This window comes from Limanda limanda, chromosome 9 (genome assembly GCF_963576545.1).
Source record: "Limanda limanda chromosome 9, fLimLim1.1, whole genome shotgun sequence".
NCBI classification, from domain to species: Eukaryota; Metazoa; Chordata; class Actinopteri; order Pleuronectiformes; family Pleuronectidae; genus Limanda; species Limanda limanda.
In genome coordinates, this window is record NC_083644.1 from 21187421 (window position 1) to 21207358 (window position 19938).

At 45.8% G+C, this 19938-nt stretch overlaps 1 protein-coding gene across 1 annotated transcript; it reads left to right on the top strand.

Annotated features, from left to right (window-relative positions):
- The first annotated feature begins 565 nt into the window (after positions 1-565).
- Positions 566-18107, top strand: onecut3a (one cut homeobox 3a). Its single transcript, XM_061078651.1, has 2 exons — positions 566-1595; positions 17815-18107. The coding sequence occupies exons 1-2, from the start codon at positions 566-568 to the stop codon at positions 18105-18107; spliced, it is 1323 nt and encodes a 440-aa protein (XP_060934634.1).
- Positions 18108-19938: the final 1831 nt, after the last annotated feature.

Below are 19938 nucleotides of genomic sequence, written 5' to 3' on the forward strand. Positions count from 1 at the left end.
TCCGAGTGTAAACGTTGCACACGAACAGGATTGCAGAGGATTGCACTTCTGTGTTTTTATCTTAACAAGTGTCTAATGTAATCTTTTTTTTGCAGGAATTCGGGGTTCAGTGTGCAACGTGAACAACCCCATGACATGGGCTGGGGAGGGGAGGGGGGGCAGTGACGTCAGACTGGCCCCAGACAGAGGGCGCGAGTGCGAGGATGCACCGCGGGGGTGCGCACATGCGCACACAACAGGCTCGGTCTCATCCCTGACGGGAGCGCGGGCGCGTCGATATCCACACAGAGAGCGGAGCGACGCTTCGGGTTCAGTGGAGCTCCAGAGAGAGACACCTTCACGCACCCAGCGCACAGGCTTGATGGCGGCCGGGGACCCGATCTTTTAAAACCATGCTGGATTGACCGAAGAGAGGCAACTACAATCAATGGCTCGGATTTGAAATCGTTCAAAATTTATTGGAAAGGAGCGTGAGATAGAGCCACGGTGAGAGAGAGAGAGGGAGAGAGAGAGAGAAGTGCGAGGGAGAGAGCGAGAGTGGAGGCAGTGAAGATCCCTTCCGATGATGGAGCTCACCATGGAGAACCTGGGGAACCTGCACGGCGTGCCTCACTCCCACCAGAGCGACCTGATGAACTCTGCACACGCACGCCAGTCGTCGTCGCACCGGAACCTGGTGTCGCACGGGCGCTCCGCCATGGTGTCCAGCATGGCCTCGATCCTGGAGGGCGCGGGGGACTACCGCACGGACCACGCACTGTCCGGCCCGCTGCACCCGGCCATGACCATGTCCTGCGACTCCGGCATGAGCCTGAGCAGCACCTACACCACCCTGACGCCGCTGCAGCACCTGCCCCCCATCTCCACCGTCTCCGAGAAGTTCCACCATCCGCACCCGCACTCCCACCACCACCCGGCGCACCAGCGACTCGCGGCCGGCAACGTCAGCGGCAGCTTCACCCTGATGAGGGACGACCGGAGCCTCGCCTCCATGGGGAACCTCTACGGCCACTACCCCAAAGACATGTCCGGCATGGGGCAGTCCCTGTCCCCCCTGTCGAACGGCCTGGGGTCCTTGCACAGCTCCCAACAGACTCTCAGCGCCTACGGTCCCGGAGCTCACCTGTCCAACGACAAGATGCTCTCCTCCGGGGGCTTTGAGTCCCACGCAGCCATGCTGTCCCGGGGAGAGGAGCACCTGGCCCGGGGTCTCGGGGGCCACGGGGCCGGGCTCATGACATCCTTGAACGGCATCCACCATCACAACCATCCGCACTCTCAGGCAAACGGGTCCATGCTGTCAGACCGGGACAGGCAGGTGGTGGGAGGCGGGCAGGGAGCCGGGTCGGGCCAGGTGGAGGAGATAAACACCAAGGAGGTGGCGCAGCGAATAACGGCGGAGCTCAAGCGCTACAGCATTCCCCAGGCCATCTTTGCTCAGAGGATCTTGTGCCGGTCCCAGGGAACTCTGTCCGATCTGCTGCGGAATCCTAAACCGTGGAGTAAACTCAAGTCTGGCCGGGAGACGTTCAGGAGGATGTGGAAGTGGCTGCAGGAGCCCGAGTTCCAGCGGATGTCAGCGCTCCGGCTTGCAGGTGAGTGAGGAGACAGCTCCCAACCGGAGTGATGTGGAGGGATCAATTAGAAGTCAATGTGGCGAGACTGTCAATACCTGCTCAAACAGACATTACTAGAAGTTATTAGTCGATTGTATCGAGGGGAAACTTCATCATGACAGTTGGGGTGTTAAATGTTTGGGGGGGGGGGATCTATATTTTGATTGATGCTACGATCCATGATAGTACAGCTGTTTGTGCGGCAACTGGGGGGTGTGATAAACAAAAGAGAGGTGGCATCTCTCCAAAGCAGGAACGGGTGCAAAGACATCCCCGTACAGACGTGTTTGGTTTTTACGCACGGATACAGCGTGTACAACCCCCCCCCCCTCCCCCTCTCCCCCTGTCTCACCTTCTTTTTCTCTCCCTCACACAAACAAAAACACACAGAGGACGAAGACAAACAAAGGAAATCAAAGCTGAGACCAGAATTGATCACATCTCGCAGCTTTTACTTAAAACGCACAAAAAAAACAAAACAAACATGCACCCTGAGATAACTGCAGCTCAACCAACCCAGTTACAGTTCACCAAACGCACTTGATATAATACTTTGGCGCTTCATCTGTCAAATCGTTGCAAACGAGGATCGTCTGAGGCCTGGCCAAAGAGTCAGGGGCAGCGTGACCCCCCGATGGATCAATATTCCAGGTCCAGGGGTCCCCTTTCAGAGTGGCGTATAATAATAAATGATCGATTCGGATCAGAAAGACAGAGACACAAACAGATGCGTCTTTCTCTGGCCTCTGTTGTCGCGATGTGCAGATATTAAGAGATATCTTGTCTCCGAAGTTGGTTTAGGGCCTGTTGTAGATATTCTGCAGCTGTCGATGTATGAGTGGGACACTGTAGCAAAAACGACTAGTCATTCCCACTGTTCAATATAAGAGACGATTTGTAACCCAAATCATTACTGCCTCTATACCTGGATGTTTCATATCCTTGATGCATTGCTCTGATTTGTTTTGCTCCAAGATTATCCCACTCAACGCTGTGATTTGATCCAACACCCCCGCCCCCTTCCTTTAAAACCCCTTTAACACTTACAACCTGCTTAACAGGACGTAAATGAAACCGAGAGACGTCGCAGCGGGGTTAAAAGAGAGATGTGAGTGAGAGGTCCCCTCTCATTGATGTTTGTGTAAAGGCCCTTTTCAGACGTGCATGCGCTCCCAAACGTCAATCAGCTCCTCTGCGTCGTATTTCAGAGAACAGTTCAATTAAGCAGATATAGTGGCATATTTTAGTTCCAGTCGATGCCCTATTGAAAAGCACTTAATGGCATGTAAATTGTTCCTTTGCGCATTTAGTGGGGTTCTGGTAAATAAAGATTTAAACACTCCCACAATTGTCTCTTTAAGTGCCACTGCTGTTAAAGCTAATTAGGCTGTGGGGTTTTATATCTTCCACACCCGGAGTCAGGATAAAACCCCCCCCAGTCCAACTGACATGTTGGAGTGTGGCACAGTCCTGCGCGCACTGAGCACCTACCGCGGTTTGTAATGTGGTTTGGGCTCAGGACAGCGTGTACAGGTGTATAAGGTGCGCGCGCGTGTTTGTGTATGCGTGTGTGTGTGTGTCTGAATGTGCGTGTAATTCAATACATACAATGTATATGTGTGTATATGCATGTAACTCTACATACAATTAATTCAATCAAACAATTACAATTACAAAAAGGGAGAAGAGGAAATTAACATATTAACTCTGCAATAGCAAACTTTGTAAAAATGTGTATCATCATTGTATTAATTTGTATCTGTTTTCATCTAACAAAAATGTGTGTGTGTGTGTGTTCATGTCTGTGAATTACAGACCATACAATATGTGTGTATAGATCATTGACTTCAATTACAATTATTATCGTTAAATACCTACAATTCCAAAAAAGTTAATCTTATCTACGTTCTATTTATCTGAATCTGTATTAATCCAACACAAATTGTGTGTGTGTGTGTGTTTTGTTAGGCTGCACCACACTCTAAATTTAACCCAGCTAAAAAGTCAAATTTTCAAATGTATTATAAAACATTACATGTTTCTTCTAAATATAATATTTCTACTAAATCTGTTTATTTCCCCGTGCTGAAACAGCAGGTCTCCAGCCTGCATTGTTCACCCTGAATTCATTTGGCTGAAATGACAAATGACTCTGTATGTAAATGCACGGGGCAACATTTTTACTTATTGCATTTAAAATCGCCATTATCCTCAGGTCCGCATGTGGGCTGAGAGTATATGGGGGTTGCTGGCTGGGTGGGGGGTGATGCTGAAAGTGAGGCTGGGCCATACTCGGTCGGCCACATCAATCAATAAATTCAAATTACTATTCCAAATTCATCACAGTCACACAAATCAATGCAGCTGCCCTGCTTAGCTAATGTGAAAATGCCAGTGTCTGCACACACACACACACACACACATGACAATCTACCCCTGAAACGAAAAAACCCCCCCACACACACATACAGCCCTGTTTGGCGGGATTGTGTGTCCTTCACGCTTAACATCTCCCAATGCAATGAGGGCACAGACCCACATGCTTCCCCATCTATTGTGTAAGGGCAATAACACCACGGCCAGGCAAACAGCGAGGCCTTTTTATTATATGCTACATATCCTCTGCACTTTAAGGCACATGCATCAGTCCACCACAGTGTTAAATAAATGGGGCGGCTTCATTGTTAAAGCTCTGCGAGTGAGAGAGACTCCGGGCGACGTGAGGTTTGGGAGGCGTTTAAAGATCGTATAAACGATGAAAACAATTCGTCTTTGCATCTGTGTTGAATTCCACACTCCATCTCAATGTATTTGGTCGGGTCAATACGGCCCTGATCGATAAGGATAGCCAGTGCATCTATCAATTATCCCGCCTCAGCACTCTCTCCCATTGGTCTCTCCCCTGGAGCAGAGAAGGGGAGAGTGAGAGTGAGAGAGGGGGGAGGCTGGATCCGGACAAAAGGGGGAGGAAAAGGGACAGCTGTTTTAAAAAAGAGAGAAAGAAAGGAAGAAAGCTCCTGCAGAGGCCTTTTTTTTTCCTATACTGTAATCATGTACACCCTCTCACTCATCTGCCCTTTGGGGTTTGGGTTATACAGCCATTGGTTAGCCTCACACCTTTAACACATCTTTCCACACAGACGCTGCACAACAGAAAATAACGTATGTTTGTGTTAAAATCCCATAAACCACACGTTGTAATTCCCAGTAGCTTAAATTATAGACGTATTTCTCACCAGATATTTCCTCTAAGACCTGAATTCCCCTGTGCCATGACATACCAAGATCCAACTCACAAAAAAAGCGCACTTGTCTCATTACCATCTGAATGGCCGGAGACACGTGCCAGGGGTGCACAGGTCAAGACCCACAGGACACGGAGGAAAACATTGTTGCGAATGAGGGTGCAGAGAGGCCGCCATTCACATCACACATTACAATGGACTACACACGCAGTATAAGCAGTGCATGCAGGCAGGCCCTGCAGTCCAGGAGCAACTCCCACCCCCCACATCCCTGTCAAACTGCGCACATTTTCCTGCGTAAAGCCCTCCATCATCTCCATGAGTACAAATATTTTCATAGAGCTGACCAGCAGCTCCTAGGTTATCTTGTGGCAATTAGCATATTTTAGAACAAAGAGCTTCACTAAAAATCAACTAAGTTATTATATTATTAATTTGCTGTATATTTTACTGGTAGATGATAACAGTCGGTGACAGGTTTTTATTATTTCCCTTCACAATAAAGGCAAATATAGATTTGGTGGTTTTGTGGTGCTGTCCATGGTGCTGAAGCGTGCGCCCGAAACACTGACCTGCAGCTTCTTGTCTCTGTTTTGAGGACAGTCCAATGTGGTGAGCGAGGGTTTTTACCAATACATAGTTAATAGCATTCTTGTATAGGCCCTAAACACCATTATTTCATCCAACAGCTTCCACCCAACGATCAATATTACAATCCACAATCGTGTCAATCACAGCATCCTACTTTCCTGTCCAGCGCGAAGCCACGCAGGGCTTTCCATTTAAATCACATCCCTGGCTTCTGTTTGTTGTTTGCATTGGAGCTGCGGAATAAATTTGGACCCTCATGCGAAAAAGAAATATCCCATAAACAGTCAGGAGTGATGCTCTTTTTTTGGGGAGGTCATTTGAGCCATGGATAATGGGTTTAATTGGATTGAGCATTAAGATGTGATTGATGCCGGATAGGCTAATCTAAAACAGGCTTTTTTTTCCTGCATGAAGACTCGGCTTGATGTTAGCCTGCGAAATGATCGATTGATACGTTAATAATTGATGTGTGAGGGAAAGATAGGGGAGTAAACAGTGCAGCTGCGGTTTTCAGAGCCTCGTTGTTCGTTAAGCGCATGAGCTGTAAGTACCGAGACGCGCATGTACGAGCATCGCCTTTGAAATCCTCTGGTGGGAGAGCAACAGTCCTTTTCTTGAGGTTATACCTCCGGGCTATTTTGCTTAAATCCCGGGGTTCAGCGCAGCTCGTGGCAGATGAGATGACATCTCGCCGTGCATTATTATCTGCAGCCCTGAGTGAGGAAGCATGGTCCTATGTGTGTGTGTGTGTGTGTGTGTGTGTGTGTGTGTGTGTGTGTGTGTGTGTGTGTGTGTGTGTGTGTGTGTGTGTGTGTGTGTGTGTGTGTGTGTGTGTGTGTGTGTGTGTGTGTGTGTGTGGTGGAGGCAAAACCCAATTAATTCAACTTTAAATTAGTAGCCTATAAATCTTCATGTTGTAGGATGATATTTATATTCACACACACACATATATAGCCTAAAATATCATTGATTTTTGTTAGATTTGGACTGTTTGCAACTATAGAGTCCACAGCTCCCCATCCTGCATTACTGTAAGCCTATCTATAACACAGGACAATATTATATAGCACCAGCTCCAGTCTGCCCTGCCTACGTGTCGCCTCCTTCTCTCCTGTGTGTATGTGATCGGGATGTAGAGTGCGTCTGCGCCACATTGTTAAGGCCGATCTGGCGAGCCCTGAATCTGTATCGATTTCCATTCCCCCGGCCTCTCCTCTCCATCTCTGGAGCTGCGCCATGCAGCCATGCAACCCCCCCTCCCCTCCCCTACATCCCTCCATCTCCACCATGCAACACCATTTCTCCCATTAACAGCTCAGCCTTCATAACACACAACAGAATGACTAATGAAGGCACACGCTCTCTCAGGCAGGCTTGTTGCTCACCTCCCGCCTGCTCTGGTCAAAAACGGTCAAGTACTGACGTTCAAATCTGAGAGGTAAAAATATACACGTTTATGTTTCTGTGATGGAGACCACGCAGAGTTAACAGTCGTTTAACCTCTTCGTCTCTGATTATACATCCCACCCACACTGCTGCTCCGTCCTGCGCGCACACACGCTGACCATGCCGAACGAATTATTTAAAATAAGGTAAATTTAATAGAAATCAGATGAGTCCAATTCCAATTCACACGGGTGGGGGTGGGGGACGGGGGCGGGGGGCACTTAGTAATTAGAAATGCAGCAGAGGTCTGTACAGTCTCGAATACCGTCTCTTCTATTTTAGATGATCAATTCCTACGCTACTCCGTCGCCCCCTCGCCAAGCCGGATCGATAGGAGAGAATGACCTTTAAATCAAATTGCTGGCAGAGTCGACTGAATGCACGCGGCTAGCATCAAAGGGTTAATGGCACTGCGCCCCCCGCCCCCCTCCACACACGCACACGCGAGCGCGCGCGCGCACGCACAAAAAAACTCCATCCCTTCCCTTATAGGCAGAAATACAAAAGGGCCCTAAGATCGCAGATAATCATAATTAAATCTGATTATTCGTCTTTTAGGCATAGGAGTCAAATGGCTGCGCAAAAAAAAAGGATTTCCAAGATAAAGGTTGTGTGTGGATCTGTTTGTGGTGACGGCTGATGACTAACAAATCAAACTGTGGCTTTTGACCTTCCAGTGTGTGTGTGTGTGTCTGTGTGTGTGTTGTTTTTTTTTGGGGGGGGGTTACATAAGACCCAGGGCCAGTGACGGTTATACGGAGCTCACCATGCAGCTCACCCCTGTTGTTACGTAACACCGGTGGGCTACCCCCCAAAATCTGGGCCAGCACTGACGCATGCAACGCTTCCCTGCAGCTCCTGCCACCTCCTCCTTTAACCTGATCCAAACAAACACTGACCCGATGACCCCACCGGCCTCACACTGGTATATATCACTGAGGAAACACCTGACATATACATAACTGTGAGATCTGGTGTTACTGCTCCCACTGAGTGAGGAGTCTGAAATGTGGGGTAAATAAGTAACGGACTACTTTTTCGGGTGGATAGGTCGTAAATCTGTGTCCATGCAGCGCCGCTGAAGCAGCAGCAGTGAGGAGGCAGCGACGTGTCCACACATTGGCTGCTTATCTGACTTCCCGACAGCCCATCGCTTATTAAAGGCCCGATAATGGCTTGTTTAATGCGCAGGCTAAAAACACGAGGCAAGGACACTGTCCACGCAATTACTGTGAGGAGAGGCTGGAGTCCACTGTAAGGTTTCCATAACAGATGGGAGTTATTTCATCTCACAAAAGCTGGAGCATATGACATTCAGTAGATACTCTACAATTGATATATTATAGATTTGAGATCAAATAAATCAGATTCTACTTATTTCTTCCTGATACATATCGATGAAGGGAATCCGATGTATTTGGGAGTTGATAGGAAGAAAATATAGGCAACATATTTTCCTCAGTCATATCACAAATTAAATTATGTCTCGTAAATCTGCTACACTGAAGGAGAAACATATTTTCAGAGCCAGTAAAATATTAAATGAAGTGTTGAACTTGACATTTTAGAAACCCAGTGCGTTCAATGTTATATTCTCCGTGTGGATTTTTTATAAAAATATCTGTACGAGTGATAATGTGAAAAGGAAACAGAGACAGAGCGGTTCGGATTCTGCTGCTGACAAATGTGCCTCGGCCTTTTTTGAAATGAGACCCTGCAGATGGTATGTACAGAACCTCCGAGTCTCAGGGTCGATCACAACAAAGCCGCAAACACACACACACACACACGCACACACACACACAAGCAAACGCACATACATAAACACACACATACAAACGTTGGTGTGTATCGTACCCACAGATGCAACTCGAAACTCCGGTTGGGCAACCCCACACAGATCAACAAAGGAACAAAACGACTGTGAAATCAATTGATGGATGAATCGATGTCAGCCCATAAAGCCTTTGTATTACATGTTATTAAATATAACGAACTGGCTAGGGGTTATTCTAAAATTATTAATTTAACTTTTAATTCGTCTTTACTGAGCCGGTAATAAAATGCTGACTTATTATGTCTAATGTCTAAGGAGAACACTGCAAGTGTGTGTGTGTGTGTGTGTGTATTTCAATATTTTTCGTTTTCTTGACGTTTTATATTAAAAGACAGCAGTTTTAAGCACCATCAATAATATAAATAAGAAATAAATAATACGATTAACAACCACACCAATTATAATAATAAGAATACCACTACTTCTAATATTATTATTAATAATAATAACGAAGGTCAACTTATATCTTTGTTATTATGATCATTATCTATTTTTGGACATATTCTATGTTATCAATCATCAAGTAATCGGGCAAAAAACTGTAATGAAACCGTATTTTACTACGTAAACTGTATAAATAAAATGTTGTAAAATGCAGGCTCAAATTACTATACTACACAATTTCAACTCATTCGATTAGCAAACGGTGACAAATGGAATTTGTAATAAAATAATTAAGATTTTATTTTATTCGATGTAATATCTCGGGGTTTTGTTGCATTAAAGGAAAATGCAGTGAGGTCAATAATCGCTGGGTTACACGTATTTCTTTCTCCTCCTGTCACATGATTGCGTTGCATTGAATGTGTAAAATTCGTGCGTGTTGAGAAGCTGTCCGTCTCCCCGCAGAGTGAAGTGTGTCCTCTGACTGTGCGACAGAGAAGACATGAGCAGAGAGGTGTCAGCCAGGAGCGCTGCTGACATACGAGGGAATTAATTTATCTTTTCTAAATATGCGCACCTCACCGTTAGCAGTGGTAACATGGACAGGAGAAGGGAAACTTTGACCTGCTTGACCTGTGTAAACCTGGCTATAGCCCTGCAGGATTTTAAGGTTGATTATTACCGGGAGCACAACAGTTCGGGCTTACTTTCTTTCAATTTTCCTTCGCATATCGGACTTTTTCTTTGCTTTCCCACTATTCCAGAGCTTCGGGCAGATTTACGCAGCTTTAAAAACGCGTGTAAACTCTGCTCAGTAAATGAAAAGGAGCTTAAGAGGAGTTTGGGTGCTGGCACCGGCCTCACATCCGCATGGATGCCAGTGCTGAGAGTCTATTGAGCGGCCACAGAGCTTCTCCACCCACCGCTCACCCTCCAAATCCACAGGAGCCCGCAGAGACACACAGCAGTTGCGATGTTAATTCCTTATGCGGTGAATCTGATGGTTTATCTCGGTTTCTATTATTTTTTAATATGAAAGTGTTTTTATTTCATTCAGATTTTGTGCAGAACATAACGAGTTAACCAATAACTTATACACATCTATAACCACATTCAAGCATATTTTCCTAATTTCTCAAATAAAAAACAACAACTAATAAATGAATGAATTACCGAAAACATAAACACACGTTGCTATATGGCGGACCCACACACACACCTGTTGTTCTGGGGCATGACGCGGTACAGGCCTTATTCCTCGCTGTCTACAAAATGAAGGCTCGTGATCATTACCGCCATCACGCATAACTGGTCAAAGCAATTATGAATGAAATCAATGATAATCGCGGGTAAGAGTATCACACTAACAATGGATCCACTCACACAAATAAATGGAGGACCGAGGCTGCTATTAAACTGGCCAAAGAGAGAGAGAGAGAGAGAGAGAGAGAGAGAGAGAGAGAGAGAGAGAGAGAGAGAGAGAGAGAGAGATGATAATAACGCAAGTTTAAACTCAGTCGTACTGTTCATTCAATCATGCGCTTAAATGGCTCAGTGCATTTAATTATCTAAAACCTCACAAGGAGGGTGATCACCACGGGCAACAGCCGCCACTGATTAATGCATTTTTTACTTAGCACGGTGCAATTTCCCAGGTTAACCACTGGGTTGCAAACAAGGATTGGAATTCTATCTCTCAGGTGCATTTTTCAATTCAGTTCAATTCTCGCACCGAATCACAACAAACATGGTCTCAAGGCTCTTTGCATAGTCCCAGTCAGTTCCCACAAGGAGCGGGTGTGTGAGACTGTGGACGGGGAGAAACCTCAGACGAGGTCCGGACACAATCTGCGTCGACTGTAGGGGGTGAGCAGAAAAAGACGGGGGAGAGAGAAGGGGGGGGGGGGGGGCAAGAACAGTTGTGTTACCGTCATATAAGCACTGTCAGATTGTTTGTTATAATGGAAATATTAATAGTGATACTTCGAGATATAATGATGTTATTGGGGATGGAAGCAACAGTTCAATAGAAGTAGTCATATTAAGAGTAGTACTAAAATGCTATACATGCTGATATATACAACAGGGTACTACTACTACTTAAAGTAATAATAATAATACAATATCTGGATCCTGTAGCTCTGGGGTTACAAAAATACAAAATGTTTTTATCTATATATGTATATAAACACACACATCCTCTTCATCTATACATACATTCCATGCAATCACGATAGATGATGCAGCAAAATGTTGCAGATACGAGTGTTGCAGCAGTGAGGTGCGATGTGCTCGGGTTCAGGGTGTCACCGGGTTCAGGCCTGAGTGTTATTGAAGGGCCAGAGAAGAAATGCCTCGCAGCTGAGTCTCGGGAGGTGGCAAACAAACACACTGTGTCGCTTTATCAGTATATTAACACCAATTCTCACTCATTACATTAAGGAATATTGAGCTGCGAGTGTTTTGGGGCCTGGCGAGAAGCGAGGGAGAGAGAGAGGGAGGGAGAAAGAGAGAGGGAGGGAGAGAGAGAGAGAGCTTGGCACTGCCCTGCAGCCTGAACACAATTGATGCCACAGTGTTCAGAGAGAGGCCGTGCGCGTACACGCTGCCATCAATCTTTAGGGCAACAGCCCGTGCGAAACAACAGAGACGTTACTTAATAAACAGACTGAAGCTCAAACATGAGCCTTCTTGCAAATAAACGCACATAGATTATCAGTGAGGAGCAGATTGCCTTCCAATGATGAACGGCCTGCGGAGGGTGTGCATGTGTGCTTGAGTGTGTGTGTGTGTGTGTGTGTGTGTGTGTGTGTGTGTGTGTGTGTGTGTGTGTGTGTGTGTATTTGTGTGTGTGAGAGAGAGAGAGAGAGAGGAACGCGCCGAACCATAACCGGTAAACATGTTTATTGGTAAATTAATTAAATGAACAGACTTTGACCTGGGCTGCTGTTCGGGGATCACAAGCAGGGCTGCGTGATTGGATTTCACACAGCGGGAGACTTTGGAATAAAGTAATACAAAAAAAAATTAATAAATAAACAGAACGGCAGCCGCAACATTTAAGATGCAGATGTGCGCTCGTGGTTTCGTGGGCCCAATATTAGTGGAGCTTTGACTTTCTCATCATGAGCAGGAAGGGCAGTGATGATCAATAAATGATTAATGCTCACGGTGGACTCGGGGCAGGAGGCAGCTGCTGGATCATACAGTCAGTCCACACAGGTAAAACAGCAGATGATCATTGACTCGCCTTTTTTTTTTCTTCTTCCTCCTCCTCTTCCACACCGTGTTTTCAGAAAGCAGGATCATCACATCCCCTCCTTCCTTCACAGTGGAGATGGTGGGGTTTCCACGTTTCCTCCCTCCCCACACGCACACACACACTCCATGAATCTCCTCCCCGGGCCCGTGCGTGTGTCCCCCCCCCTCTCCGAGGCATAATTAATTGGACGAACTGAATTTCACACACGAATTATTCACGAATCTATCGATCGATATTGAACACCCAGGGCCTTTCTCTTAACCTCGCTTGGTTTGTCGTGAAGCAAAGAATATTAATGTCATCAGCGGGGAAAGGAAATAGGCCCAAGTTATGGAGTTTTCAGCCGAGCATAAAGGAAAGGGAAAAAAGAAAATCACTCAGTGAGGAATTTGTTGGAGGAAAAGGTGCAATCAGGGAAAATATATTCAATGACATGATCTGCATTATTCATAGGGAATGATATTAAAAAAAACATTTTACAATATAACAATATAAAAATTATAATAGAGTTTTGTCAGATGTTGTCAAGGTGCATGAGGAAAATCCGATCAAGGGAAGTGATATTCAATGACACGATCTGCTTCATTAATGTAGAATAATAAATTATATTACAATATAACAATAAATAATAATAATAACAGTAGTCGAGTATTGCAGGATGTTGGTCCTGCAGCTCTGGAGTCAAAGCCGCGTCTATGGCAAATGTGCCAGAATAAACCCCAGGACGCACATGTCTTTGTTTATCGCTCTCTGTGTGAGGATGTATTCAAAGTGGGTCAGCTCCTGTTCGCACTCACACACCCAGTGAGAGAAGTCACATCTGTCCGTGTCCGTGCGTGTGTCCGCGGGGTGCGTTCGCCTCACAAAACAACTCCCAACACCGAAAAAAACAGGATTTCTGCTCCTGTGCACGACTTTATGTCCGTCTCTCTGCTCGGTGCCTACTGTAGCTCTAAAAGCTGCACTGATCGATTTTTTTTCTTTTCTACGCCGAGCTTGGTTCAGTAATCAGGGCCCCCTTCCTCACCGATCGATCGATATTGATTACTAAATCCAGCGCCTGTAGCAAAGGCAGCGCCCCCTGTGCAGCCGGGGCCACGGCGAGAGCGACACCTGCCGATCGAAGCGGCACAAAGCAAGTTAGTCGATCGAGGTGGGCAGGACGTGACTCGCCGGCGGAGAGATGTGGACATAGAAGCGGGGACATTGTTGTGCAGGGACATTGAGACAGAACCAACACGTCCCTTGGCTACGTGTTTTATGTTCTTATTGTATAAACACATTTATGGATCTATGTTTTCTGATTTTTGTGACTTTAATCCTTCAGTCCAAGGGAATAGAGACATAGATTTTTTTATTTCAACCACTGACCAACAAATAATTTATAACTTTAATCCTTAATTCCAAGGGAATAAAATCATGAATTTGTAATATAGACCACTGATCAAAAATAATTTCACATGAATTTCCCCTACGTGATTATTGACATCTTAAAAACGAACCCATTCACACAACGTATATGATGTATCTTTCTGTAATATGTAGAAGTTGATTAACTGCAATTTACTGAAAAGTAAAATATTCTCCATTTTGAAGAAAGATAGAGGTAAAATTATCAAAATAACAAGCTCACTCAATGCATGCATTAATTACAAGGTTTCAAAAAAACTGCAGCAATTTCTGCAAAACACTGCACCTGATGTTGTTGGTGCTTGAGTTTTATTTCTGCTGAAATGTGTGAGGTCACACATCTGGGTGAGAAAATAAATACAGATAATTAGACTCAAAGATTGAAATACAAGATTATCATATTATCATTATAGCCTATATAACTAGACCTCTTTCGATAATTCTGACTGAAGTAATCTAGCCTGAAACACAAAGGAATGTGTTTTTAAAAAAAGGGACCAATATGTGTTAACCAATATATATATATATATATATATATATATATATATATAAAAGAAACAGAATTACAGTTCACTATCTGGATTTTGGAATAAGACATCTCTCTTTGAGTGTCCCACATTTACATTTGTTCAGTAATGTAGAGATGAGTAGTGACTGACATGCGGTGCACATGAGGACTGTACCTGCTGCTCCTTCTCAGACTTCAAACAGGCCTGGTGGAGCCTCAGTGCATGTTCAGTCTCATCGTCCCGCTGGGAGACGAATCCTCTTCTAGAGATGTCATGTCTTCACCGAGTGAATCTCTATGATCACCATAGAGCTGATCCAATGAAAGATTCTCTAATCATCCTTGCACCGGAGCAATTCTAATGACATGTCTGCTAACATAAGCCCTTTAATGTAAGATTAAAATAATCATTCTAACTTAGTCAGTTAAGACATCGCAGTGTGTGCAGAATCAAATACACCAAATACACTCATCCATCAAAAATGCATCTAAATTTATATATAGTGCCATATATAACAGTGATCAACGACAATATACACATTTAAGCCCTGGTTGTGTTCTCCAGTTTGATTTTTTAATGTTCAGTAAATTCACAACTATCTCATGACTCCTTTAAATCATTATCTGTTCAACTGGATTTTATGTCTTGGATACAGATGTTCAGATTCTTTTAAGGTGGCCAGTCTAAATCACTTTAGATGCTGGTGTAAACTACAGTGCGTTAGTTTTAGCCAATTCAAATAATTTGAATTATATTCATTTTCAAAAGAACAATTTGACCCGATGACGGTTCAATGTTCAATTAACTGATTGATCTCTGCTTACATTGGCCGTGGAAAGTGGAAAACACAAACTAATGTACAAATATAATACACTCATATATTTGCATCTGCATTATATCACATGCACGACAATAGACTCTGGCCTATAAGTGGTGATATGATCAAAACAGCTCATCACCACAACAATGCCATACATGCAAAGAGATGTATGCAAGTCGGATATATCTCATTTTCATACAAGCTTTGCTCAATAGCTTAACGTCCATCAGTCACACCGGGTGTAAGCACGAGGTGTGTAAACTTACTGCATCTATAAAAATGAGTTATCAACAGTTCTTGGTTGTGTTTTCAGTGAGGCTGTTGTCATATTGATGAACGACAAATAAATCAATTTGCCGCTAAATCCATGGAAGGAGTCGGGCCTGCCAGCGTTAGTCTGTGGATTACTGGGTGATATTTAGCTTGGTCTGTGGCTGCGGCTCCAACAGAACCCATGGATCCGGAGGGTTTCAAAGTGTCTCTGGTGTCTTTACACTTGGAGCGACTTCGTTAGAGGCCCGGGCCAGTGTCAACGATTCCCTCACAACAAGCTTCATGTGACTTCTTGCAGCTTTAATGGTCGTCCTGTTGCATCTGACCCGCGGAGACTTAACTCACCATGACACTGAATAATTTCACCAAACCATAAAATGACATCACTCTCCTCCTCCTCCTCCTCCTCCTCCTCCTCCTCCTCCTCCTCCTCCTCCTCCTCCTCCTCCTCCTCCTCCTCCTCCTCCTCCTCTTCCTATTGTCATGACTACCCTTAATCCTGTAATAAATCAAAGTCTGATGAGTGTACCTACTGTACATACTGTACATACTGTACATACAAGCAGGCATTTGGACGATTCTGTACGTGGCATATTAATATACGCGCACTCGTGTGATATATATTTATACAGCTTCGGTGTTGATGTGAAATATGAATATGATGGATTGGCCTGTGTGCAGGTTAGACATCTGTAGTAAACAGATTGGACTGCAATGGCTGATCAATGGGCTCTGTTCCGCTGTAATTAGACACACAGCGCCACTGCTTGGCTCCAGCCACTTCAGCATAATCACAACCTCCCCCCCCCCCCCCCCCCACCCCACACGCACACACACACACACAATTAAAGTCAGAGAAGGGAGAAAAAAAATGTCCTTACATGCATCAGGACACACACACTCACCCACAGCATGGGAGTGAGACATTATTGAAGGCGGGTATGAAAGTATGAGACAATACTGCAGGCAGCAGGTGGAGACCCCACAGGGACGGCAGCTCTCTCTCCCTTTTTCTCTCCCTTTTTCTCTCCAATTTGCCCTCGTTTTATAGAGACAGTAGGGAAGCTGAGAGGGACACACAGGCTTGTTCTGGCAGGATTCGATCCCCAGCCAGCAGGGGAACGTGTGGCTGCAGAGGTGGTGCCTTAACCTTGCACACACACTCACACACAGACACACACTCACACACAGACTCACACTCACACACAAAACTCCTCCTATACACCATCTCTGGGCGCCGATTCTGCCTTTTACCCTGCGCCTGATGTCTGCTGCTCTCCACCTGTCTCCTACAAATACTTTTGAGTTACAGCACACTTACCCACAATACAGCATTCTATTAACTATTAATTTCTGTGTTCACTGCTCGCAACCCCAGCACCAACCCCCTCCCTCCTGAACGTGTAAAAAAAAAAAAAACTATATTCGCTGCGTTTTCTTTTGAAAATTGCTCTGCGTATGGGAAGGGGGCTCATAGCAGCCGGTGCATGCACCTCTTGAGTGTTTGTATTTGGAGGGTGGGGGGGTTGGGGGGATGGGGGGGGGTGGGAGTGTAGAAAGTGTTATAAATACACTCTCAGAGCTCAATAGAAGGGGGCTCCAGTGGGCTCCGTTTGAAGTAGCAGACTGTAGACCTGCTGGGGGGGAGAATTCTGACCTCAGTCCCCACAGAGAACCCCCCCAATTCCTACAGCAAAGTCGGTCAATATCTCTCTCTCTCTCTCATTCTCCTTCACTCGCCGCCCCTCCCTCCTCTCCTCAGCTCTTCTCTTTGGTTCTTATACACACTCTCTCACACACACGCGCACACTCTCACACACACACTCTCACACACACGCACACACTTTGTCTTCCTCCTCCACTTCCTCTGTTCTTTTCTCTCCCCAACCTTTTCTTTCTCTGCGTCGGCCCCTCCTCTGTCTCTCTCATTTCAACACACACTCACAAAATGCTTACTTTTGTGCAACAGTCACTCAGTCCCCCATTGTGACTCAAACTGCATTAATATTGAATCAAACAGCAGTGTCTCCAGCTAGCAGGCAACAGCCAGTCTCCCCCTTACCACCCTCCACCCACCCCACCCCATCTTTCTCTCACCGCAGGCTGGCTCCCTGTCTGCACTCTGCAGGATGGAAGGAATATTCCCACTGGGCAGGAGGCATGGATTAGCTTTAAATCAACTTTAATATGGCAATAGAGATGGAGCTGTAGAACCTCTGCTGATGTATAAACTAAGTTTTATGTGTTTTAAGTCCTGGCTAATGATACATTTAGCGACTTAATTCCCTCCACATCTTGTCTGTGTTATTTAGCCACGAGATTATAATCACTTTTGTATATTTACCTTGCTTTGTGTTCTCTTTCCTCTCTCTGCCTCCCACTCTCATCCCCATCCCTCCCACCGCTGCCATCCACACCAAGCCTGCAAGCGCAAAGAACAGGAGCAACACAAGGACCGCAACACGGCGCCCAAGAAGCAGCGCCTGGTCTTCACCGACCTGCAGCGCCGCACGCTCATCGCCATCTTTAAGGAGAACAAGCGCCCATCCAAGGAAATGCAGATCACCATCTCCCAGCAGCTCGGCCTGGAGCTCAGCACCGTCAGCAACTTCTTCATGAACGCCCGCCGCCGCTGCGTGGACCGCTGGCACGACGACCACGGCACCAGCCCCGGTCAGCCAGGCCCATCCGCCACCACTTTCTCTAAGGCCTGAGAGGAGGAGAGGGCCTTCAGAGGGCCAGAGGGAACAGGTTGGAACAACAGGCATCATGAGAAATTTGGCTATGACGCCTGTCGACAACAACCCACACCTGGCCTGGACCGTCTGAATGTGTCCTCTGCTGGAAAATCCTTTGTGCCATGCAATCATCTTTTTTCGTCAGTCAGAATTTAAAGCTCTCACCTGAAACAAGCATAATCTGAAGGTGAACAGTGAAGTCAGGTTCACTCTGCATTTCTCACAAAAGGACAATCATTGATTCCGTCTTCTTTTGTAAAGAAAATCATTTTTATGGCATCTGTCACAGTAAAGAGACACCAAAGATTTGATGTTTTTTTTTTGTCGGACGGTATCTGAATTATGCTTCACCACCCAAGTAGCCACAGAGTCTGATTTTTTTTCTTCTCCCAACTCACCTCCTTGGCGTCTGCCTCTCTCACTCTCCGTTACATCCCCTCTACGCCGGCACACGGAAGCAACAAGGGCGAAAGAACGGCAATAAATCTGACAACAGAACAGCACATAGCCTTATTATCCGAGCCCCATCCTGCACACACAAGGCAGTCATAAAGAAAACAACGCCGCCTATGAAAAAAACAACAAGGCTTTCCAATTCTCCGCCTCTACCTCCCCCCTCTCCTCTCCTCCTGCTGTAGTCTCCTTCATTCCTTGGCCAAAGGTATTCCCTGATGGCCAGCCATTTCAGAGAGCAGCTCAGCCTGATCATACAGCGAACTAATGAATTGAAAAATGAATCGATGCAGACAGAGAGAGCGGGGCCTTGACCCCTCCTGAAGGTGAAACTCAAGATGCTCGGCAGTAGATACTCAGGTCTTCCGGGCCCAGGTCTATATTTTTTTGCACAGATGTTGGAAGCCTGTGGGGAGACGTGTCATTGTTCCTCTCAGCCTGAGCCTGAGATTCTGTGTCTCTCTGACCAAACAGCAGAGGCGAGTGAGATGTCTGGACACGCTTTTTTTTGTTCTGCTGGGAGCTCTTCCTCTGATCAATAACTGAGAACCCAGCGACGACAACAACACGATCGGGATTCCAGCCAACTGCATTACAGCTGCATATGATAAAGCAGAATGTAAGAGGAGCACATGGAACCCAGTGGAGATGGGGACACAAAGACCTCACTACTACTACAACTACTACAGCAGCAGCAGCAGCAGCAGCAGCAGCAGCAGCAGCACACCTCTCCCTCCCCTGGTCCTGCAACAGTGCAACAGTGCCCCCTGCTGTCGGTAGCAGACACTTGTGTCCGGCAGAGCGAGGGGGGTTCACAGTGGAGGAGAGGGAGGGAGGGACGAGCCACTAGATGCTGAGGAGAAGTCATGGCACAACACATTCAGGCCCTCACAGCTCTTTGAAGGCAGATCAATAGCTAACCATTATCCTATTGTTGTTCCTCATCCGACCAGCACTGGTGAAGCCGGAGGAGGGGGATGGTTCCAACCGGACGCTGAAATCCCAAGGATTTAGCAAAAAAGGCAGGGATTTATTAAAACCAATCCAAATCGTACAGAATTGTCTACACAATACAAACATAAATTACACAAAGAGGGGATAGAGAAGTACAACAGGAGCAGGGATGGAAGGCTCACAGAGTGGAGGTTTAATTTACATTATTTACTTGTTCATTCTTCCACTTCCAATCTCATCTGTTTTGCAAAAAAAAAGGAGGCTCTCAACAAAAAGTGATTCAAACCAAATCTCCTGGTTACTCACAGTCAGTGGCTGTAACCACCACACTCCGCTGACAAAATGCTACAATAATTAGTGCCAATGCTTTACTGCCTTAATGCAAATCAGAGAATATGGT

Bases quoted from the DNA above. Each gene is read 5' to 3' on its own strand.
- onecut3a (XM_061078651.1), top strand. From the start codon at position 566: ATGGAGCTCACCATGGAGAACCTGGGGAACCTGCACGGCGTGCCTCAC. The intron at 1,596-17,814 runs GTGAGTGAGGAG...ATCCACACCAAG, and splicing joins GTCAGCGCTCCGGCTTGCAG to CCTGCAAGCGCAAAGAACAG.